Raw genomic sequence first — 26,301 nt, forward strand, 5'->3', positions numbered from 1 at the left:
TTAAAAAATATGGATATATAAGATAGTATATCAAAAACATTCCTAAAAAGCAGAATTAATCACCTGCTGACCCTTGATCTAGTGGTACATGTATTGAAGTTGCCTCTCTCACTTGGGTCCCTAATGTTATGTCCAATCTGTTTTTCTCATTTATCTTATCTGTATAGCTGGTTTGCAACCCATGTCTAGAAGAGACAAAATAAGTTGGCTTTAATGGATAAATCATGTATCTATAAGAAAGGTGGTAAGATAGTACTAAAACATAAAAAAATAAGAGTCAGAGAATCAAATGTTCCTACTGTGTCTCTAGAACCAATAGGTAAGCATCTTTGTGGATGAACAGAAATTTTCAGTCAATGTTAACAGATATATATGTATATATATATATATATATATATATATAGGAATATGGCTCTTATAGTTCAATGTATCTCATCCATCAAATTAATTCAGATTGTGAACATATGTGCATCCAGTGGTCTCCAGTCCCAAACCATTCTCCACACCAAAGCCATAATAAATGTGTATGTAAATATACATAATGCTGAGCATCCTATATAATTTTTCTGCCAGCTTCATTAAAATTAGTTTTCTACTGTCATATTATTCCCTAGATAAACTAGCAATCCAACTTCCCAAGTCTAAGCAGAACCTGAAATAATACTAGTCTTGTAGGTTACTTCCTGGGCACGCAATTGACATTCTTCAGATGATAGTCAATTTTTCTCTGAGGCTGTCCCTTCAAACAGTAACAAGTTCATTCTATTAGACCTTTTGGAAGACCTGAAAATGCCTTATACAGGCTGTGATCTCTAATGCCTAAACAAGACCAAGATGAATTTCAATGATAGCAGTAATAATGAAAGTGATGTCTTCCTAATAAAGCAGCTTTAGTTCATCAGGATAATTAAGAGAGGCAGAGAAAATAGCATGTATGAAGATTCTAAAGTAAAGAGAAGTTGCATTCTTGAAATGAAATGTGGTCTGTTTATGACAAGAAAAAAATGTGTGTTTGGGGGTATATATATGTATGTTTATAGGTGTGTAAGGAGGCAGGAGGCATATGGAACAAAATGAAGCTGACGATCATGGAAAGGCTTATAAACCAGTGATTTTCAGTGAAATCCATTAGAAAGATTTATATGATGAACAGATTTATGTCTTAAGATTATTTTGGCTATGGTGTGGAGAATGCTTTGGGACTGGAGACCAAAAATGGATGCAGGAAAATCAGATGACACTTACTCAATGAAATCCAAAGGGAAGAATGTAGAAGTTCAATCTAAGTTTTTGTGAGACAGAGTGGATAAAAATGGGACACACCTGGATATAAAAATATTTGAACTTGTGATTAATTGAAAACTGAGAAAGAGAAGAATAACTTGGAAAAGGATAATAACTTTCAAGATCAATATACTGTTGCCATGTACAGCAAATAATTTCAAGTAACTTATTGCTCTGAAATTTTTTAAACTTTATACCTAGTTTATGGGCTTTATTCTAGATAGTAGGATTACAGTCAGTAGTGGCCAAAAAGCAAAAATATCCCATTGGAATTATTGCAAGGTGAAATATAGAATAGATAATAACACAATAGATAAGTAAATTACAAGGCAGCTTAAGATAAATATTATGGGAATAAATAAAAAAGCAGGTCATTAGGGATCCAGTATGGGAGTGGGACAATAGACTGCAATTATCTGTAAGTTATGTGTTCAGAAGATGACATTTGAGCAAAGACTAGAAGGAATTCAGGGATTGAATGATGTGGGATATCTGGGGGATGTTTTGGTCAAGAGAACATTTCAGGAAAGGCCTTACATTAGGTACTGATGGGTCTTAGAAATAGCAACATTTATCTGGAAAGAAGTGATTGAGAAGAAAAATAGTAGGCAATGATATCAGAGAAGTAACAGACCAGGTCTTGTAAACCCTTGTGAAGTAAGATGAGCAATGTATCTTACGCAGTAGGGAACCACCAGATATTTTTCATCAGGACATGATGTGATCTGATTTACATTGGGCAGCAGTGTTCTGGCTACTCTGTGGTGAGTGTGGGAAGCAAGGAGACCGGCTAGGAAGCTACTGCACTACTTCAAAGGAAGGTGATGGTGGTTTAAATCCAGGCACTTGCAGCCAGGTGAATGTAAGGTAATCAGCTCCTGAACACACCCTGAAGGTAGATTCAATGGTATTTTGGAGTTATAAGCTGATTTTGGAGTTATAAGAAGAGAGAGGTCAAAATTACTTCAAGATTTTTCCTTTGAGCATCTGAAAGATGGAGTTTCCATGAAATGAAAGTGGGGAAACAGATTGTGTGGCTCATGAGTTTATTTTTAGGCATGTTACTCTGGCAATTTTTTTTCGACACCCAAAAGAAAAGAAAAACAAACAGCTGGACAGAGCCTATCATTAGGTAATTGTTCACATGTGGTTGTGTGTGAAACCACGAAACTGTATGAACTCTACAAGGAAGTGAGGAAAGATGGAAAGAAGAGAGACAAGTTCTGAGCCTGGAGGAATCCCAGTGCTAAGAGGAAAGGAGAAAGGATAGAGCAAAAGAGACTGAGAAGGTGAGAAAAAAGGAGACCAATAAAATAATATTTTGGGGATTTATATTAGAACTGTTATGTATTTTAGGGTTATTATCACACAAAAGGAAGTAATAAACAAAAAAGATCCATTTAAAGCCTGACCAGAGAGACTGATGTTATTACTATGCAGAGAAATGTTTCTCAGTTGACATTTTGGTCAGGATAATTCCATGCAGTAAGGGATTAACCCATGTAGTGTAGGGTGTTAGGCAGCCTCCCTGACCTCTGCTCACTTGATGCCAGCACACTCCCCAGTAGTGAAAATAAAAAATATCTCCATATATTGCCAAATGTCTTCTAGGATGAGAAATTGTCCCCACTTAAAAAGTACTGATGTAGAACCAATGAGTGCCCTCTGATGCTTCTATGACTAAGCATCTGTCAAAGTCCTTAATGAATATCTGTCACCAAATTGATTGAACACCTTTGTACTCATTTACTTTCTCTTTCAGGAATATTATAAATAAAGTCTCTCTCAAAATACTCTCCTCTCTTAGTTTATGTGATTCTACATTTTTTTTCTACTAATGCACTGGCTATTCCTTGTCATTATTTTAATCTGGCTTCAGAACTTGGTTCCAGTCCTTCTTTACTTCCCCTGTACCCACTCCCTGGTAACCTACCTGGCTTCATGGTTTTAGATACCTACTCTATTCTTCTATTCCTTCATGTTTAGCTCAATTCCAGAAATCTAAGACCAAGCCTTGAATATATCACTGACTACTTGACAGTAGTCACTTACTTGGTCCTCTTAAAACTGAACCCACATTTTACCACTCTTGGTTATCCACCAAGTTGTACAATCCACAAATCTAGGTATCGGTCTTCAGTCCTTCCTACCTTTGGTTTCCACATTCATTTTATCTGCAAAACATTTTTAATTAAACTTCTACTCACTACCTTCCATTTAGTGAGAGTATAACAGTACAACCTTCCACCGTTTCTAACTTGGAGCATAAGCCTCTCAGGTGGCCTTATTCTGTTCTAGGTCTTCCCCCACCAAATCCATTCTCTACATAAAAAGTAAAATAGTTGTTTTAGTTACAAATAAGATGACATTATTTCCTTCTCTTCTCTTAGGTTTGAGCTTCTATCTCCTCTTTTCAAAGGAGCATTTACTTATTATCCTATCCAAAGCAGACTTAAAACATGGTGAGTTTTTCTTTCTTAGTCAATTATTCATTTCCTTTAACAGACTTCTCAAAATTTGATTTTTTCTATTTATTTATTTATGAGTTTAGTTGACTTAATCTGTATCCCCAGAATATAAACTTCATAACAACAAGATACTTTTATCATTATTATTTCCCAAGTCCCAACAGCAAAACTAATAAACAGGACCCTTGACATAAAGCTTTAGGTATACATGAATAAAAATGGATTGGTTCACCTTAAAATGTTATATATCTGATCAGAATTTTTAATTGATTATAGAATCCAGTGTTTTATAGAGTCTTATAAGATTCACATTCAGTAAAATTTTGAGTATTGGTCACAACTGTTACAGAGCCATTTAACTCTTAATAACTATGTATTGTTGTGTGCCCATCTAATGCAGTCAACCACAGTGAAACCAAAAAATGGCAATGTAATGAGCTGATAGTTTTAGATTTTTTTCCAAACTAATCATAATAAGCGATTTTGGTTATTGGCTGGTCTGAATAAACTCAAGTGGTTTTAAAAGTATTCTTGCTATATAGTTTCAATTTAGGATTATAATGGTCACCACAAATTTATAATAATGAATAAAATAAATTTTAAAAATTGAAAAAGAGAAAACATCAGTTTTTAGCAGTACTCAACACCCTAAAATAAGACTTGTGAAGTTTTGGCTAAAACTTAAGTATACACACACACACACACACACACACACACACGTGGGTACACATGCACACCTATGTATTCATATTCATGTGTGTGTGTGTTTATGTGATATAAAAAATAGTGGTGTGAAGTTTATAACTAAGACTCCAATCAGAAATTGAAACCTAGCAAGGAAAACTTTATCATTAAATCTTTTCAGGAAAAAATACTAGTCAACTTACTGAGGAAAATATATGATTAATAATGAAATAAAATTATAAGCATATTCATTCTGAACATTATTTTCAACAAATAAACAATATGCCAAAAATGGTATGTCATATTCACTTCTCAAAATCAGGCAGATCAGATGAACCATTTGTTTTGCTCAAGAATACTTAGCTATCTAATGGTAAAAATCTCATTTGTATTTTTGAAGTCCATTTGCATTTTTTCTAAGCTTTTACCTACTTTATAGTGCTTGCCATCATGTACTTGGCTGTACTTCATACTAGAAATGATAAATTGCCAGGAAGTAAATACAATTGTTGCATAATGATATCATCTTCTGTTCTGACTCCTAAACTTCAAATTCATAGATCTCATTACTCTTTACATATATATTGAATCATGTGAGTCTTTTAAGTGTTAAATTATTTAATTTTCTTAAAGGAAAAGAAGATCCATCTTTTTTGTACAGCCCAAGGGTTTAGAAAACCATAAGCATTTCCATCTATAAATAACTTAATCTGTATTTGAAATGTAAATTTATAGTCATAATTAGTATTCTAATCACTTTCACAGATTACAGAAGGGTACTCCCTTCATGGCTTCTAAAAAACAAGATCATATTGAAAAGTATATTTCTTTGGGATGGATTTCGGTTAACATTTAGTTGCCTGAGTAATATTCCTCTTCTGATTTCTGATACTATATTTCCTCATCTTTACTGGGATGGAAAAATTCCAATATTTTCAGTATCTGTTAAAATGTTTACAAGACAGTCTGGTATCACATAACTAACACTTTCCATTTGATTTACTGATAAGGGGTTATAATAAAAATATTCAAAGCATTTTGCTTTATTTCACCTATTGATTCAGAGGCAGAAATCAATGGTCCATATTCAGCTTATGATTTTGAGTTTCTTTTTCCAAGCAGCAGGGAACTCTGAGTTTAGTATCATTTAACATTTGTGTTGAAACTTAGAAGATGCAATAGGTTGCATGCTAATTACACTAATGAATGACTAACTGGTTAACTGTTAAAAAAACAAATACATGGCAGAGTAATTCATGAGGGTAGAAAATCGATTATTCACACAAGATGCATTTCAGAAGAATAAATAATTGTCCAGATAATAACAGGATAAGCATAAATTACATCACATGTCTTCTGGAAATCATATATATTTGCAAACTGGAAGGGATTTCAGAAATTTTCTACTTCAATACTGTATAGGCATACTTAGTTTTACTGTACTTTGTTTTATTACACTTTGCAGATACTTTATTTTTCAAAAATTGAAGGTCTGTGGCAACCCTTTGTCTACCAAGTCTCTCAGTGCCATCTTTCCAACACCATCTGCTCACTTTGAGTCTCTGTTGCATTTGGTAATTCTTGCAATATGTCTAACTTTTTCATTATTATTTTATTTGCTATGGTGATATGTTATCAGTGATCTTTGTGTTATTATTGCAATTATTTTGGGGTGCCATGGACTGCACCCATATGAAACAGTGAACTAAATCCTTAAATGTGTGTGTTCAGACTGCCTCACTGACCAGCTGCTCACCATTTCTTGCAGATGAAGCAGAAAGTGCTGATGTAGAAGCTGCAACAAATTCTCCCAGAGATCTAGCTAAGCTCATTAATGAAAATGGCTGCGCTAAACAACAGCGCATGGTTGGAATTCCTATGGAGTGCTTAATAGCTTAGAACATGGTGCTAAAACCGACAGTTTAGAGTTTCTGACCTTATAATCATGACATTTAGCGAGGTATGAGGGACTCCTAAAAATGTGCCTAGTGTACCCACTTTTATTGTCTAGTAAATACTGTTAGTCATGCATAGGTCTAAGAAGAGAGAGAAAAACAAACAAAAAGATAATCTAGATGTTACAACATGCATAATCACTATCATTAAAATACTTAGTGAAGTTTCATATTCTATTAGTAAAAATCTAATCAATAGCTTTACCATTGGTTTCAAAAGATTCTATACCACATTAATGAAATAAAAAATTAAAATATGTAAAATATATACAGGTAAAGAAATACATACTATACAAATAAAACATATACATTTATGTATTTGTGTGTATAAGAGTAAAAACTTGGTTATCAAACATTAAACTGATCTGGTTTCTAACCTAAAATAAGCTCAGTTCACTAGAAGACAATGACTATATATTAATTATCAATCTCCCCAAGGACAAAATTTAAATAATTATTAAATAATGTCACTGAAAAATTATGCCAAATTTAAAGATGTAGTTTTAGGAACTATAAAATTCAGAATAGTGTAATTCACAAATAATTTTTAATGTGATAATATGCATCATAGAGGACATTTTGCCAGTCATCATCAACATTTTCATCATCAACACCATCATTATCATCATTATTATCATACATGCTAAATAATAAGCATGTATATAGTACTTACTGTGTACAAAGAACTGTCATCACTAATATATATATATAGTATATGTCTGTAAATATAAATAAGCATATATTTCTCACTACTCATGAAGTTGAGAGTACAAAGAAGCTAAGAGGCTATTAAGCAACAGGAACAAATTAAAACCCAGGCAGTGTAATACCACGGTATATACTCTGAATCACTTCATTCGTAACAGATGAAATGTTACTATAGGAGCAAAGGTTTTGCAAGGCAGACTTCAGTTCTAGAGATAAAGAAAGCTACAGTTAGCCAAGACTGAGTCAGTCTTTGGTCTGATAGAGAGGAAGGAGATTCTATGTGAGTGAAGGAGGGCAGAGTGATCTCCTAAATTTCTTGGCTGTATCCTAGGACTGTTCTGAACACAACCAAAGCAATTATATAACACTGTTTGGGGGAGAAAGAGTTGGAAAGACAACTCTGATATACATGGATTTTTTACTTACAGTTAATAATCCAACCTAAATTGGACAGGTCATATAGCATGTTTTAAAACCAGCTTATTGCTATTTGGTGCTGATATGTCCCATATTTCTATCAAATGGTACTCATGTAGGTCAAATGTTTATGGTAGATCCCACTGTAAAAGGTAGTAAGGACTGCCAGATAGGAACCTCTGATTCTTTTCAAATACAAAGTTTCAGTTATATCCTACTGTGATAGCACTTGACATTTGGTTGTACGGAAATGGGCCTGGCTCCATCAAGATAAGTATTTATCTGTCATTTTTCTCCCAGGTTACCTCAAAATATAAAATACAGAATAAATTGACATGCCCACCCACTCCAAAAAAAAAAGTCTACAACCACAAGTCTAAACAAATTTTCTAGTGTATTTTTCCCAAAAGGAATAACCGCAATAATTAATATGTCCATCATACACCAGCAAATGATATTGCTATGTTTGGATGTTCCTTGAAATACAGTCATCAGGAGTCGGAAGAAATGACTATACTGTTCAGTGGGTCTCTTGCTCTATAAGAGAAGTATATATCTGATATTGTTAAAAATGAAATAAGTCTCTCTGCATGTCTGGCAGTTCATTTTCTAATGTAAAACCAAAGTGATGATTTTCAATCTCATCTCATGAAGAAAAAACCTCATGTTCATAATATATCATAAAACACTGTAAAATATAAAATGTCCTATAAATGTTAGGTTTTATAGATTCCCATTATTATGTAACTAAGGCAACTGTACTAAAACAAAAACATATTACATTATTAAATTACACGCAGCTCCAAGAATAAATGAGTAAGAAAATGTTTTATTTCTATATGGAGAGAATATTGGGAGAAATCACTTAACATATTAATTATGTCCTACAGTCAGATATTGTGATAGATTTAAAAAAATAGCACAAAAGTGATGAGGTATGAGTCTTCAAGTATTCAATGTTATTTACTTACAATCAAGCCACTGTTTGCTTGCCTTTTTTCTCTGCCATGGATCCTTTTGTAGAAAATTCCGCCTGGATTAAATTGAGTACTCCAAATAATCATATCTCTTTGATAATATACATCCATCCCTGTTATCCTTGAATTATGCTCAATATGAGAAATTTGTTGATGATCACCACTGTAGTTGAATGGATATATAAAACCCAGGATATCAGTGTCATTAGCAATGTAGAGAACTTGATCTTCAGAGCCTGGAGATTATTATAATAAAATACAAAAATAAAGTAAATTTCAACTAATGTAAGAGCAATGATTATACTTTTAAATTATCTTGAATTGTGATTCTTAACAATTTCTTGCTAAATAAAAATGAACTACCTTTATACCATCTTTCTAATTTCTAATAGAAAACTTGCCTAAACATTTTTAAGTGTTATTGATAGAGGTTTCCTTGAGGACAAAACCTACCTGATGACTAGAAATTAGCTATTTGTAGTAGATATCCTTTTATGAAGAGGGATTTCTACTTGATAAGTCACAATAAATTATGTTCTAATGCTTTGAGTCTCAATATTCAGATGTTATATTGTATATTCATTAATACACCTGAGTGATCATTACCATATATATACATATATATATATATAATGTTCTTATGTCTTTATTATATGAAGATATCAGTATTTATTAGAGTGTCATAATCTAAATCTCTAGAATCTTGTGAAGTGGAACCCTTTAGCCTGAAGTTTTGACACCTACAGAACAACTTTGATATAATTTGCATACTGAGAAAAGTAAAATCCTAAAATGAATCCTGAAAGTACTAATTACAATTTTAATGAAACAGTGAAGAAAAACTGAATTGCATATAAAGTATCTGAAAATTCAAAAAATATGTACATGAGGTATAGTTCAGCTCTTTTGGCTTAATAGCTCTCACTTGGTGAATGTTTACTATGTGGCAGGCACTATTTTAAGATTTAACAATTTATATCTCTTTTTAAAACAATCATGGAAAGTAGGTATTAGTATTCCCATTGTATAGACGGGGAACTGAGGCTCAGAGAGTTTAATAACGTTCCCAATATGTGCTCACACACACACATACACACACACACACATATATACATATATACTAAATTTGTTACAATACTGTTTAGTAAAATCATGTGAGACTTAAAATCCATATTTAAAAAAGTCCAATACCTGTAATTTAATTACTAAAAAATATATTTATAAATGGAGGAGGTCTGAATTTGAAAGCATTATTTTAACACCTTTTAAATCCTTACTCAAAACTGCCTTCTCCTTATAATGCAAACCTTTAACCTGCTCTTTTTATCCCAGTAGTATAATAGTTTCTCAGATACACTGAGAACAGGCCATAAAGAAAGATACTTTATATTCTGACTATCACTTTGGCTTTTAAACTTTTACACCCTTCTGACAAATTGTTTCAAACACAAAAATGATTTTAACAGTAAATATGTTTGACAGTCATGTCTATAAACCATCCCAGACTGGATTAACTAAAAATTGTAACAAACTAACTGGCCAAATGAATAAGTATCAAAGAGAGATTTTTTATAGCTTCAGTCATGAAGTTATTGCTAAGTTTAATATGAAACATCATACCCTGTAAGATATCTATAGCAAAATTACAGTCGCATTTGAAATAACAGCTACAACCTTACCTTTTGCTATGCAGGTGTTGTTTCGTTCTTGAAAATTTTGGTCACATACACATTTATATGATCCTTCCATATTTATACATTGGTGTGAGCATGTGCCAAATACCAAACATTCATTAAGGTCTAGAAAAGAATAGCTTGAAATAGGATCATCATACCCTTAGTACTTTCATTCTTTCCATGTTTCAAAAAGACAAATTTATTTCTTTTCTTTGAACTTTTATTCCTATTTTTTTCATTGTCTTTTCAAACTCTAAAGTTGTGACTCCCTGTGTGTTATTTTCAGGCCACAACAACTTTTTTCACTATAGTTTCATTATAATAATTCATCAATTATTTGTACATTGCTTGTCAATCTACTTAACACACTGAACTATTCATTTCCAAACTTCCCTAGTATTTTCATTCACTCAAATAAACACTTCTGGAGGTTTCTTTTTAAGTCTTTCTGATTACCTGCCTACATACTTTCACACTTAGGTGATATTCCTCTGTCCTCTAATTTCCTAGCCCACCTTTGCATAGAGAATTTTACTTATCTCTCCATATCCACCTGAAGTGAAGCCTTCCTTAGTGTCTACCAATGCATAACAGTGACTATCTATCCCATAGTTTCTCCACTGTTTGCAATCATGCCTCTCTCTTACAGCATTGTTCATTCTATTTGATATATGTGGTCATATATTTATATCCACCACTTGACTGTCAGTCCCTTGAGGGCATAAATGATTATTTATTATATTTTTGTTGAATTTTTCACAATGCCTGACAAAGAATGAAGGTACAGAAACACCTGTAACACATGTCTGGCTTCATATATATAAGAAGCTTAACAAGGAGGGCAATGTGGATTAAACAAACAACCACCACCAACAACAAAGACTTGAATGCCTATAAATAAATATATATAAATAATAAATAGCAAATTAATAAATCACAGGTGATAGTCTCCGGGTTAAAATATACCTCCAATTTTAATGGCTTAAGCAGGGCCAGGATTGAAGTCAGGTTATTCTGGTGAATTACCTTTCTCTGTCTCTTTCTTTTTTCCCCTTTTTATCACTGATAGTTGCCCTATTTAATGATGCAATAAATCTGTGAGATAAGTCCTTCCCTTGAATTAGAGAATTTAAGGATAAGCAGAGCCAGTAATGATTATCTTTTTGTTTAGCCTCAACAGTGTTCCAAAGCCTCAATGGTAGAGATAATGTAATGACCTGTGACACTTGTAAAAGACTGTCCAGACTTAAATTCAGGCTTTCTGATTTCATTGTCTCTATTACGATACATTGCCCAAGTGAACTTGAGCACTTTCATGCCAATTCATTTCTGTGCTTGATTGAAATGTAGGATAAAGAGATTTTTTTAAATGTACTTGTTAACAGATATTATAACAGGGATAAAGTAAAATATATGTTTTCATCACTTAGCCATGAGAAAAGTATTACAAAAAATATTTTTTGTTTGGCATCTATAACTTCAAACAGGAAGTTATTTGTTACTATGATTTCCTTTGAAATCGAATCAAAAAAGCCAAAATACGCATGGTCTAGTAAAATCTCAGCTCCCTCACATAGCCCCATATTGGGCCAGAACCACCATTTTTCTCCTCATCTCTTAATAATGTCTGTATTGTGAGCTTTTGAAGAGGATGGAGGAATCTCACCCATGTCCAGGACTTGGAATATTTCCTGGCACACAGCAACTAGTAATCCATTTCTATTTCTCTTTGCTATTTCTTTAATTTTTCTTCTTATTAGATATTCTAATTGTAGTGTTATGGCTATAACATCAAATAGAGATTTTTTACGCTTTTTTTGAGTTACATGTAAGAAAGGCAAAAACAAATTTAAGTTCTTTGTATCACAAATCAAGTTAATAGCTTTCTCCTCCATACCAAGTGAAATTGCTTCTTAAATAAAGATACAAATTTCACTAGAGTGCAGAAGTTACTCATTTGCACAACAAAAATACTGAATTCACAACAATTTAACATGAAGAATGTAGTTTGCAGGTTTTGTCATGAAAAAAATTGAAAATAAAGAGAATGTTGAGAACAAGATTTCTAAATCTAGTAAGTATATAAAGGATACAAAGCCCACTCTTCACAAATAAATATTAGAAAATTAATGTTATTTGAAATTAAAATCTTGAAGACATTGTGTGTGTGTGTGCTTGTGTGTGTGTTTTTTAATATACAATTCATAGAAAGTGGGAAAGAATAGTATAGTCTTGAGAAATAGTTTGCCTTTCTATTAAAACAGAGAAAAACTTGGTTAGCCAGTTTTCAGTGGTCCATGTTAATAGAGAAATAAAATGTCATGAATAACCCCAATAAGTATATAATTCAAAATATACATAAATGTGACATGGCTATCCTTCTTCCACATTTGGGTGAGTACAATCAATTCATGTCAGTAATCCCATTTTGATTGACACAATCTAAAACCACTTTTCTTTACCCAAGAATAACATAAAAAAGATAGTAGAGGAGGAATTTGGCAAGTGAAAGTATTGCATGACTTGAATTTCCTCTGGGTAAACTAGACTTAGACAATTTGAGTTTAGCTCTAACCACAGTAACAAACTTTAGTGGAGGAACTGGCAGACAACATGAACAGGTTTGTATATCATTGCTTTATAGTTAAAGCTTTGATGTAAATTATACATGTAACTTAGCATGAAACCCTGGATCTCTTACATGCTCAACTTTTAAATAATTTGACATAAATTGACAGAGATTTATTTAGATCCTGTCTTTGGATTTCAGAAGACACTCTTGATCATATAAAGCACTATTTAAGAAATAGTGTCAGGACATGGTGTGGGGGATCAGGGGAAAATAGTGTAGCACAGAGAAGGCAAGTAGTGATTCTGTGGCATCTTACTACACTGATGGACAGTGATTGCTTTGGGGTATGGGGGTGACTTGATAATATGGGTATATGTAGTAACCACATTGTTTTTTTCATGTGAAACTTTCATAAGAGTGTATATCAATAATACCTTAATAAAAAATTTTAAAAAAAAGAATAGTGTCAGGACAAAAGCCCACAATTCTCTAAAAATAAATTTACCTATTGTAATTCAGCAAATGCCACAACTCAAGAAAAGTGCGTCACCATAAACATGTTCTTCTGTGAAGTACCTCTAATTCTCTGATATTTCCTGAACTAGCAATTTCATTATTTGCATTTCAAAACAGAATTGTAACAATACAACTAAAATTCCCTGCAGGTCTGAATGGGCTATAGAAAAGGTTTTGTAGCCTCAGTGATGGTTAGCTTAGCCTTACAAACAAACAGGCTATTGACCTCAGGGACTTTTTCACTCATAAGTAAAATGGTATCCCATATATACACAGCATTATGATGAAAATCAATCCCTGTCATCTAACAATTTAGCAGGCTTGGGAGTCTGTTATAACCTGCAGATTTAAAAGCAAGCTGTTGAGGAAATGTACTATACCTTCACACTGTCTGCTTTTCATGTTTCTCTGAAATCCAGGCTTACAGCGACAGAAAACAGATGTTTTTATTTGATTACAATATGCATCATCTCCACATGGATTCACATTATCTTCACAGGTATATTCAGCAGAAGCTAGGATTTAAAAATATGATCAAAACTAATATAATTCTGATTCCTGAAGTGAGAGTTTACTTTTTTCTTAATTTGAAATTATATTATTCCATAGATAACTCTTTTTGAACTTATAAGATTATGGCCTTTTCACTATATAAGCCCTCGTTTCTTATAAAAGTAGAAAGCAGATAAAAACTGAACTCCTTTACACTGAATATAGTTCAGACAAAACTGCCAACAGCTGATATTTACAGCTGTTACCAAGCTACGCTACTTTCTAAAATGAAGTCAAGGGTCAATGGTTCTAATGACAAGCTATCTTTACAATGGTATAATGTGTGAGTGCTATATTCTTCCCTGAGAATCAGAACATTTTCTAGAAGCTACCTAAAGATGTGGTCATTTATTGCTAACCTAACTTAATATTCAGGAACTCAATCAAGGCACTACTATGTTGCTCAGGCATACATGTGCAGAGCAATATTTGAAGGTGTAACATGTTCAATGGTCATGGACTGCAACACAAGTTAGGACAGACTGTGTTATTTGCCATTTCCAGTATAGTAGCTGTAATTTCATTACTTTATCTCCCATTTAGGAAAACATTTTAGAATGCAAATAAATGAATGGGTCATTATTATAGGAGAAACACTGAATTAGCTCTTTTACTTAAATCAAAATATTGAGAAATATGAGAACTTTCATTATCAGAATTGTAACCATTATTAATCTCCACTGACTTTCTAATATTTTATAGTTAATTAAAATACACGAGTGGAATTATACCATAGTGGAGTTATAGGTGGCCATATCCTGGTGTGTATTGCTTTATCACCCAGTAAGGAACTTAGATGCATAAATGAGAAAAATGAAAGACCCCAAAGTAGGAAGTATTTTGTGACTTTTATAGGCAATCTGAGTTTAGGGTTACAAGCTTAATTATTTTCTTAATATGGAAAATCAGATATCAAACATTAAACACAAAATTATTAACACCCAAGGTCTAATGACTCAAGTATCATATCATAATATTCTGACTGAATAAAATAATGTCTTCTTAAGAATAACTCAGCAATAGATTAAAATTTTAAAACATTGAGTAAATTATTCAAATTTTTACCATCATTCAACCAAATATCACTGTTTGTAAAATTCAAAAATATTAAACTTATTTTTATAAAATAAAATACTAAGGGAGATAGATTTCTTTGTTGGCATCAAAGTATGTAATTGAATATTGAGTTCTCAACTTCAACTTTAAGGGTACTTAACTGCAAAATTAACCTTTCCCACCTCTTACTTTCTGATACTAATTTAAGTGAGGTTCTAAACTTGTTTTGATGAAGGCTTTTTAAAAAGGCATTACTTAGGCACATTTTGAGAAACAATTTTTTCTCACAGCAGTAAAGAAAATTTCAGTCATGTCGAAGCAGAAATTGGATATGCGTGTGTCTGCACTTTCTTAAACAGAAAACAAACTCACTTATTTTGCAGCCTTGTTCATCTGAACCATCTCCACAGTCATCAAGTTGATCGCACTGGAGGTCCATGGGGATACATTTTTTATTACTGCAAGCAAACTCATCTTTTTTACAAGGTCTTGCTTTATATGTAAGCTTACCTATAAAGTCATTAAGAATGATTAATACTTCACAGAATCAAACACATTGATTGAGCCATAACAAGTTGAAGATTTTACTAAACCTTATGAAAAACATGGGTCCACAATCCTTCATTTGAAGTTCTTTGGGCCAAATCAAAAAATTTTGAAATTTTGGACTTTTAGAAAGACAATAATGTGTTTACCCTGTAATAAATAACTCCATACATTCACAGAAAAATGTTTGAATATTTACCTCAAGTGATATATTTAAAAAACATAATATAAAATGCCTCAGACCTGTTCAAGTCAGGGTTTGTCCCCAGATGATTTTGCCACATCTTTTAGCAAAGCCTTTGGTTTTAAGATGTTTGTTAATTTCAGAATTGTGAAAAACGGATTTTGCATACATACAATCTATGTAAGTCCTCTCCAGTCAGGAAACTGTTATTAAACAGTTTTTCAACCACACGTTTCTTTCATGCAGTATTTTCTGAAATAATGTAACTGTAATCAATGGAGATTTACAGACTGGTAGACACTCTGGATAAAGCTGCATGGCTCTACTATGCAAATGAAATGTTTGCAGATTATTTCACACCCTGCCAGAAGGTCAAGTGCCTGAAAAAAATACCCTCAGACATGACACATGGAAAATGTTGTCTTTTAAAATTTTTTGAACCCCCATATCATTATCTTATAGCTGTCACTGAATCAATCATTTCACATTAAATGGATTTACCACCACAGGGGTCTTCATCCGAGTTGTCCCCACAGTCATCAATCCCATTGCACATTTGCTCAGGCTGCAGGCATATTCTATTATTTCTGCATCTGTGAGGTCTTGTGGGTGGGCAAAGAAATGTAACTGGAAAAAAGAAAAAATACAAAGCATCTCATTTGGGTCCACTGACTTAATGAAGAATCATCCTTGTTTTTCCTTCCCTCTTTTTCTTGTTTCTTTTCAAATCCATAATCTAGCTTTTCTGAATATCTTTTGTTGTGGAAATGGCCTACATGTAGATACTAGGAAAATCTAGTATCATAGATCATAGAAGCTATGATCCTAGTTATTTATATTAACTACAGAAAAGAATGCACAGCTGAAATGAACTGAAGAAAAAGAGCCGAACTTCATGGTCTCATTTCCAGATGCTTTATCTTAGCAGACTTCGCTTGGTGTACCGAATTAATTTATGCCTATGGTTTATACCACACGGCATGACACTTCGCTATCTGAAAGAGCAATTTCACACAGAATACAGCTTGTGCAAGCATATGTTACAGGCCCAAAATTGAAAATAGGTCATTTGGTGGAAAAGAAAAATTCTCAGCAATACTATCGCCATGTTTCTTACTCTGTCTCTGTAAACAAATTTGTAAATATGTATTTGAGGCACATAAGGTGATCTAAGTTATTCTTAATGATTTTGTGTGTGTGTATGTGTGTGTGAGACTTAGACAATGAAAGCCAGTGTATTTTACTCTTTTCCTTTCCATCACTATCTAATCTGAAATCCATCCCTAAAGCAGGAAACATCTCTAATGACTCTGCACCCTTACTTGTGGAATATCCCAAGGCCCTTTAATTGGTCCCATGATATTTTCCCTCTGAATCCTCTGCTTAGTATTTTCATTCATCCTCATGGATTCACTTGATGCTATACTGCGAAGACTTTCATTCACTCTCTCAGTCTAACATCTCACAGTCAATTACAGGATATCTCCTTAGGAATTTCAAAGTCAGTAAATTCAAAGCTCAATTCTTTATCATTTTTCCATCAGTCCCTTCTCCCCAAACACAAGTTTTGCTGTATTTCCATAGTTAAGTTAGTGGCACATCATAGCCACAAGTCTGGGATCATTCCAGATGCCCTCCTCTGCTTGGACTCCCACTCTTATTAGTCAACAAGACCAGTTGATATTATAACCAAACTCATCTTCTTCCCTCCATGAAATAGTCCCATTTTTCATGATCTCTTACAGAGATGACTGAAATAGAACGCTAAATGTCTTAGTTTCATTACCCAACCTGTGATCCTCCACAAGCCACCAGAACAATGCACCTAACACATCAATCTGATTGTCTTTTCCATCGTCATTCATCACTTTCAAGAATACAAGTTAAGATACTTTACATAGCATAATGGACCTATCATTACCTTGTCCATGCCACCCCTATAGACTCCTCCTCTGTCACTTCTAACACTCTGGCAGTGCCACTTTATTAGCTCCTTAAATATGCCATGATTCTTCTCTCCTGACCTCCTTGTTTAAATTGAAATCTGGTTCTCACTCCAAGTATAGTTCCTCCCCTTTGAGTCATTCAGGAATGTATCTTAAATTGCTCAGACCTCATGCTATCTCATGTTTGAAGACATCCTTGTTTCCTACTGTAGCTTCCAAAATTTTGTTACTATATCTTTATGTTATATATTTTTTTAATAAACTAAAACCAAAACATGTTGAGGGCCATGCATTTGATTATACCTCTTTCCAATTATTATTTTCTCATCAACCTGTAAACCTCCCAGTTCACAGAAGACTGCAGCACCTTCCCTCATGGTCCTTCTCCAGCCATATTCATTACAGTATACAAGGTGATTTTAGCGTCACTGCGAGCAAACAAGTCAAATAACTGCATCTTGAGCTACTCATACACGAGGTACTTTTCCCCTAATCCATGTAGGCCACTTACTTTCCAGAAGGTTGTGAACATTGGTGGATTTCAACAAATTTCTCTTTTTGATCCAGTCAACGAGAGTTCCTATTTCCTGAAGATAAGAACACTAACTGATACATATGGGTGCAACTTGATTTGCTATTTCCTCCAATTGCTTTATTTATAAAGCCACTAATTTGAATGCTCCAAGATCTGACCACAATCTCCTACCTTCCCAAATTTTTAAATCAACTAGTCTCCTTCTTCAGCCTTAGCTAAAACTTTAGCACATTGATATGTCTACCTTTTCCCAATCCAATGCCTTTGTTGTCGTTACTTCCCTCTCTATTGATTTTAGATTCCATGTTCCAACTTTAAATTAACTCATTCAAAAAATATGTGTTACTCACCTATTATATGTTGGACACTGTCATTAGCCCTTTTTAGAAAATCACATCCAAATAATCTGTAACCTCTGGCCCTTTTCTCTTTTTTGTCTTGGTTATCTAACAAAACACTAAACTTAGATGAATGAAACTGCTGGCTATCTCAATGCCTGCATTCTGGGAAGCCCAGGAAGGTCACAGATGATCATACCACAAGAGCCACTGATACCCTAAATATGAATATTAATGTCAGATCAGCCCAGAACACTACTTAGAGATTATATATATACATATATAATACATATATATGTATGTGTGTGTGTATATATATATATATCTCCATGTTACTCCCTTACTCATTGCAATAATTGCAATCATAATTAAAATCTGCTCTCCTTTCAAACCTCTCTACAGCACCAATCATCCACATTCTATACAAGCATGCTTCCTACTGCACACATGTAAAAGCGTAAAAAGAGATGGGAAATCTGCTATCATCTTACTGGATAATTGTATATCCACCTGCATCTACACATATCAACTTACTCCAGTATTTTTTTTAGCAACAGAGACAGTATCACTAATCTTCTCTAAAACTCATTTTTTTCCCTGTTGTGAAATTCATTTTTCCCTGACTCTTCAGAGACATTCCCTGAAACATCCTTCTTGAAATATTTTATTACCTTGGTATTTATTTTGCCATATTTTTTGTTTGCTAATCCTTTTGCAGCCACTTACCTGAGTCTCTTCTGGTGGCTTGTATTTATTTAGATGTTTGGCGTCCCTCAATATTCTTTCCTAATCCCTTTCTCGTATGCTTTACTCCCACCCAACCTAAATCTTGTAAATTCCACAATATTTATCACCATAACTGATGTTGACTCTCATATTTATATCTGTAGACCACCTTCATAAGCTTTAGAACCAAATATCTAGTATCTGTTTGAAATCTCTAGTTGAATGCCTCCTCAAAAGCATCTCAAACCAGGCTGCTGATTTTTACTTGCAAACCTGTTCCTCTGCCTATGTTCCCCATCTACTCAAATGTGCAAGTGACAACAGCCTGTAAATTATACATGACAAATTCCTCTCCAACCCTCTGTATCCAATCTATTATTTAATCCACTTTATTTTACCTTTTAAATTGTTTTCAAATATGTGTGTACTTTGCCATCATGTGCTATCACTACCTTAGTAAAATATAAATATAACTATGCAACTTCTCAGCTTAAAATTCTCTGCTTCAAATTCTTTAGTATTTTTAATTGCTTTCAGATTAATCTAAAAACCTCTACCAAGACTCACAAGGTTTCAGATATCTCTTGTCTGTTCAGTTTCATCCTAAACCAATATTTACCTTCCTCTGTACTCTCCAAGCCCATAGATCTTTCAGTTCCTCCAGTAAGGTATGGTTTGTTCTGCCTCAGGGTCTTTCTACATCTTGTTTCTTACAATATTGTGTTATCCACCTACCCTTATCCCTTCCACCTACTTGGTAGCTATGTATTTCTCAGACCTAAACTCAAATATTATTTCTCATAACCGAAGATAGAATGAAATCCCTCTGTTCTATACTTTTACAGCTTACTATACTTTTTCTTTAATGCACATATTAGAGTGTGTGGCTGTATATATTTGTGATCATTATCTCTTCCATAAGATTCCCAGCTCTGTGAAGTCAGGGTCCATGTCTTTTCCTCTCATCATTGTATCACCAAACATAATCACAGACTCAGGATTAACAAATATGCATTAAATAAATGAATGATATTTGTTCCCATGCTGCTCAATATGCCTATGGTGCCTTTTAGTCTACATTCTTCAAAACTGTAGCTTTCTGAATTCCCCTTTTAGACAGAGTTCATCTTATTCCTCTCTGCTTTATTCTTTTTACTTAATTCTACCATTGTTTGAAATACAATGTATGGAAATTACTTGGCCAACCAGAATAATATCTCCTTGTCTAAGGGAGCTATGTGCTGTTTATTTTTTTATCCTGATTACTTAGCACAGTCTGCAGGACATAGTAGCTTGACTCAGTGTTGATACTGACGACTGAAGAGAATGCAAAACATGCACGGAATCAAGAGGGATGTATTTTACAATCTTTCTAGCACCTGTGTGGCATGTGACTGAGAATCACTTCCTGGCCTTGGAAGTGGTTCTGGGGGTATGATTCTGGAGTGCCACATGGTTAATTAGTTATCAAACATTTCTTGTTCAACTGACCAGTTTTGTATTGATGGCGAATAGAGAACAGAAAAAAAAAACATATCGTTTATAAAAATAATAGGTTCTGGCTTGGTATTGGTAGACAAACTCATATTTTTTCATGCATTATGATTCAGAAACAATATATCTCTGGTGCTTCTCTAGTGTCCACTTTATAAGATTCTGTAAAAGAACTGAAATTGAAATTTAGTTATATTTCTCACTAGTTGTAGCTACAGAGAACACTCCAAAGACCATCTTTTTCAACTTTTAAATCCCTTTAAAAATAAAGCCACCTCTTTGTTTTGGACATTTTTAGTCAACTGCCATATCAGTAGTTGATGTCATCATCTATCAAAAAATACTGGTTTAACTTAGTGCATCAAATAAAACAACGAATTTAAGTATATACACTTATAGTATGTTTTCTTTAATTCACTTGATGTGCTATTTAGTTGTATACAGAATAGATGTATTTTTCTTTAGATTAGAGGTGAAATTTTCTTTCCTACGTAGATTAGACAAAAAAGAATGAGAAGAGGGAAATAACAATGTTTATTAAATATAAGAAGAAATCCTTTACTTTAGTGGTCTAAAATTGTACCTTTATAGTTGCTGGTTGCATAAGCACAGTTCTGACAAATACCCATCAAGAGTAACTTGAAGAAGTAATAACTTCTGTTAAGATTTTCAGATTTAAATGTTAAGAAACTTCTAATTTCAGTTCTCTTCCTATATCCCTTCTCTGAACAACCTGTCTCAACAGTGGATGAGTTGTGAAATTACATGATTTTATTATTCAGATTTTTCCATGTACTTATCTGTCCAAAAAAATTTTTTTTGCCTAAAGCACCACTTTGGTGTGAAGCTAAAGTCCTTATATGGATATTAGTGAATTCAAAGGGCTGACTACTCTTAAATCCCCCCAGACAGACCATAATCAACCCTTTGAATAGTGTTGACATGTGCAAGTTCAGATTTAGGAAGGCTTTCTATAAATTCATAAGCTTTGAACAGGGTAATCTCTTATTACCTGAACAAAAGCTGTATCTGTGGTTATACTTTATCTACCTAACCCCAGAATGGTAGAATTTGTGGTTCACCTCACCATTTCATTGATTCACATCAGTGCGTTAGAGCAGGAAATGAGAATACAATCTAGAGCCAGGTGAAATGCCATACCACACATATCAGGGGCTTCATCAGAGTTGTCTCCACAGTCGTCTTCTCCATCACATACCCAGAAATGCAGTTTGCAAAGGGAATTATTGCAAAGGAACTCATCTGCTCTACATATATTTCCTCCTTCAATTTAAAACAAAAAGGAGCATAGAAACAGATAGAGCATAATTAATGCCAGTCAGCAGGATACATATTCCTCTAAGAAAAGTATCTAGTTTCTTACTTTCTCAAATTTTTTCCTATATGCTAGGGACAATTAATATCCAGACATTTTTAAAACATGTATTCATGGTTTCCTTTATAAAATAATCTGATATTACTCTCATACATACTATATTTTCTTCAGAGAATACTGATAATATGGTAGAAGTTTTCTCCAATATTTATCTTCCATTTAATGTAACTTTTTAATGTTACTAAGCATTAAGAAAAGCTTAGATTTTAAATAGTACTAATTTTCATCGTAAAAATTGTGTTGCTCTGGAAAGAAAAGACACTTTTAAAAATTATCAGATAACTCAGCTGTATCTGGAAGCTGACAAACTGAATCACCAAGAACATAATAACTCATAAAAGGTTTTTGCAGCCATAGAGAAACAATTAATTCATAATAGAATTAGAAGTTATGTTATGTGGTGAAATATTGTAATTATTTTTTATAAGAACTGTGCAGAAGTGTACCCTATTTTTTGTGTACTTTTAAATGTTTGTGTTTTCTCCTCTTTTCACAATTAAAAAGAAAACATCAAGAATACAGGGATATTCTAATTTAAATTTATATGTATCTACTACATGAATAGGACCCCAAAGTACTAATAAGCTTTGATTATGTCTCGATATGTAGTAACGTATCATGGAAACTGCCATGGTTGGGAGTTAGGACCTTATTTGGTTGGTCTTGCTTTGGACAAGTCTTTTTATTTCTTTGGGAACCAACATCTGTTTATGTTACAAAAGAGTATGGTCAAAGTGATTTGTAGGGTCATATTTACAAGCAGTACCTGGGGAAACAGCACAAAGACGTGTGATGGGAATTTAGCATTAAGCTAAATAAAATTGCTCTCAGAGAATTATACTACATTCTTAGACCTCATGAAAAAGAAATATGATTTCAACATTGCATTTGGTGAGTAAAAGTATTAACATATTAAATAATGGATATGTTTAATAAAACATGTGGCTGGGGAGTGATAGTGTTCACCTTTCCAAACCTAGAAAATACACAGAAAAAAGCTTTGATCATTTTGTGGATGCACTTTGGAGGAAATAATGAGGCTAGGCTTCTATGGGTCAAATAGCTCCTATTGTTGAGTTTTTACTCAACAGAAATGTATAATATTTCACATCTAGTGACAGAAATTTAACTTAGGAAATGACAGGATCAGATTTTTATTTTTGAATGATAACACTAGCTACAGTATAGAGGACTTGGAAATGAAGCTAAGGAGAGTAAAGCCAAGACCGGAGAAAAAAGACCAATTTGAAGAAGGGTCACAGCAATCCAGAAAAGCATTGATGCTAATTTGATTTAGAGCAGCTCCATCTGAGAGCTCTTCAAGCAGGCAGAATCCTCAGGATCTGATGTCTAAATGAAGGTGGCTACCTAGTGAGTAGTCAAACAAAGCCCTCAATTTTTGGTTTGTTTTTGGACCATTTGGTGAATGTGAAATTAGTAAGGGAACATACCTGGAGGTGGAGGCTAAATAGAAATGATGACACAATTCATTTAAGCTACTGGTGAGGCAACCATGTGATGATATTTGGCAGGCTAGTGGATAAATGTGCCTGATATAGGTTATGCTTCTGAGATGTAAATGTATATAGCTGGGAATGATCAGTAGATAGTTATTATTTGAAGTTTAGAAGAGAACACAATGGAAATCGACATTTAAAAATTTGGTGAATCAAGAGGAATCTGCAAGAGACTGTGAAGAAGCAGCCAGAGTGGTTGGGGAAATACCTGAAAAGTGTTCGAACAAGAAGATAGTAACTAGAACATTTATATAGTGCTGAGAGGGGAGGTTTAATGGGGTGGCGGTGGCTTTAGTGAAATATTTGCAGTTGGTGATTACAGATGAAGAAACAGTAGTGTATCTTCTCCCAGAATTTTGACTTTAAAGGGGAAGAACTTAGATGAGTGAGGGAGCTTGTTTTTTTTTTTTATGAAGAAAAACAAATACCTGAACACATTTAAATGCTTCTGCAAATAATTCAGTAGATAAAGTAAGGCCGAGGAAACAAGAGTGAGAAAAAGTGATTGGTATAGTGAGTTTCTTGAGAATCTGGAAAGTATGGAAGATTTGAGATCCAAAGCAAAATAAAAGGATTATCCTCGGTCTGGAGTTTACACGAGTCTTCTTTTTTAAAAGGACATAGACTAGAAGAAAGGATAGGCCCAGGCAGGTGGCTTTCTTAATTCGGTATCCAGATGCTAAAAAATCTCATGATTTTTATTAATGTTGCAAATAAAATTATGATTTTATTAAAGTCAACTTGTTAAAAACATGACATGGTTAATGTTAGAGAGAGATGATTAGGCAACTCTAGGTAGATCGCTTAGAATCGTAAGTGATAGTTGAATCCAAGCCCAAGAATACACAATGACGTCAATCAGAACAGTTCTAAGATTTCTTGAAAAAAGGGCTTAATTGAATGGATACAGCTTATATTGGCATTTCTGAGGATGAATAAACTCAGAGATACAGATAAAGGCAAGTCCGTGGTGAGTCCACTAAGGTAAATATTACCGTATGAGGCTTCTGACTACAGAACTGTACTGGGGTTTACCTTTATTTCAAACTTCTGCAGTGCTCAACTATAAAATGCTTTAATTCTAAAAATAATCCTAATGATCAAAACTCAGGCAAAAAAATATCTTACCACTTAACAACTCTCTGTCTGAAAATGATACAAAATAACATGTTCAGTCTTTAACATTAAATAAACTTAAAATATGAAGTTCATAAGATATGAACTAAAGGTGTTCAGTGAGTGTTGGCTTAATTCAATATCAAAATCCAGAGAATACGGAAGAGTTGTAGTCTTTCAGAATAAAGATTCCGATGTCAAAATCTCATTGAATGTTTCATTTTGCAATGGATTAAATACAAACAGAATTTATGAACTTTTTGACATTCTCTGATTATTTTAGAAAACTCGATCTGTAAGACATAAGTCTTGTTAAAAGGAATAAAATGAGTTCCCTAAGGTATTCTATTATAATTTTCCCTATAAAGGTATTGGAAATGCCACTGTTTTTATTAAAAAGAAGAAAAATATAAATGAAATCATAATTGTAACAGAAAGGCAAAGGGTTTGTGATAACCTACTAGAGGCTTCCTATTGTACTAGGAACAATTTGCATTTCAAAATGTCCATCATGGCGCGTGGTGACATCCAGAGTCTAACTTAAAATGCTTATTTTGAAATGGCATTGAATTATTATTAGGAAGCACACATGAACAATAAAAAAAGTATCACTTAAAAAGCTTAGCTTGCTTAAATTCCAGTTTCCTAGTCATGTTCTTGATCATCTCAAACAGGAATTTATTAGAAAAGCAGAAAAGCATATAGTAATTAATAATGACCTATATATCTAAATATAACTGAGCCCTTCACAGGTTCATAGAATCTGGCAAATGCTTCACCACAGAAAATAAACATTTAGAATTATCTTAATTTAGCTTGAGAGAAGCTTTAATACATGGTAATGTTTTAGAATGTCTATAAATTGCACATTTTTGAGCTGATGATTACTAAAAGGAATAACTCAACTTTTTCCACCAAAATTGCTATGAAGAATAAAGTTTGGAACCTCAGGAAAATAAAGACTAAGTTGCCTTGGGGCAACATGTTTTACCTTTATAAATGTGAATGCTTTTAATTCCATAATATTTGGGGCTTAGTCTTTTTAGAGTAAACCAATAAAATTGATTTGCTTGGAAAATATTCCATGCTAATCCTGCACCTCTCTTACCTTCCAGTCCCCAGCAATTAGCCTCCATTAGCTCAAGTGTCCAGATTTGAGATGAGATGAATGGAACTGAGATATTATAGATTTAAGAGATGTTTATTCTAGCATTCCATTTCTTCAGTGATTTGAAGTATATATATCTAATATCTAAACCACTTCCTGGAAGTAAATTAAATACTAGAAATCCTAACTTGATCATGCGTTAAGGTCCATCCATACAGGATCAAATACCTTAACCCCAGTATATTTCACTGGAAGTAGAATTTACCCATCAGCAAAAAACCTAAGAAATATTAGAAAAGCAAGTGGGTTGAGCAGGGGACCTTTGACACATTTCTAAATGATTGAATTAAAGGTTCTCAACTCTTTTTAAGTCAGTAAACTTAAACATTTAGTAGAATCCTGATAAATCTCAAAAGCAGTCACATACACACACAGACACACACACACACACACACACATACACACACACACACACACACACACACACACACACACACACACACACACACACACTTTCCAGAGATTTCTAT

At 33.4% G+C, this 26,301-nt stretch overlaps 1 protein-coding gene across 6 annotated transcripts in view; it reads right to left on the minus strand.

Annotated features, from left to right (window-relative positions):
- LRP1B (LDL receptor related protein 1B) overlaps positions 1 to 26,301 on the minus strand; it is a 1,876,014-nt gene that overhangs the window by 109,829 nt on the left and 1,739,884 nt on the right. For 5 of the 6 annotated variants that reach the window (XM_073241389.1, XM_073241391.1, XM_073241392.1 and 2 more), the window contains 6 exons: positions 21,796 to 21,918; positions 16,097 to 16,222; positions 15,238 to 15,375; positions 13,638 to 13,772; positions 10,173 to 10,292; positions 8,488 to 8,729 (listed from right to left, as the gene is read on the minus strand). In XM_073241389.1, coding sequence (XP_073097490.1) covers positions 8,488 to 8,729; positions 10,173 to 10,292; positions 13,638 to 13,772; positions 15,238 to 15,375; positions 16,097 to 16,222; positions 21,796 to 21,918 — 884 coding nt within the window. Of the gene's footprint in view, positions 1 to 8,487; positions 8,730 to 10,172; positions 10,293 to 13,637; positions 13,773 to 15,237; positions 15,376 to 16,096; positions 16,223 to 21,795; positions 21,919 to 26,301 lie in introns of those variants that run through there. The other variant, XM_073241393.1, reaches the window with a different exon arrangement.

This window comes from Manis javanica, chromosome 7, assembly GCF_040802235.1.
Source record: "Manis javanica isolate MJ-LG chromosome 7, MJ_LKY, whole genome shotgun sequence".
Taxonomy (NCBI): Eukaryota; Metazoa; Chordata; class Mammalia; order Pholidota; family Manidae; genus Manis; species Manis javanica.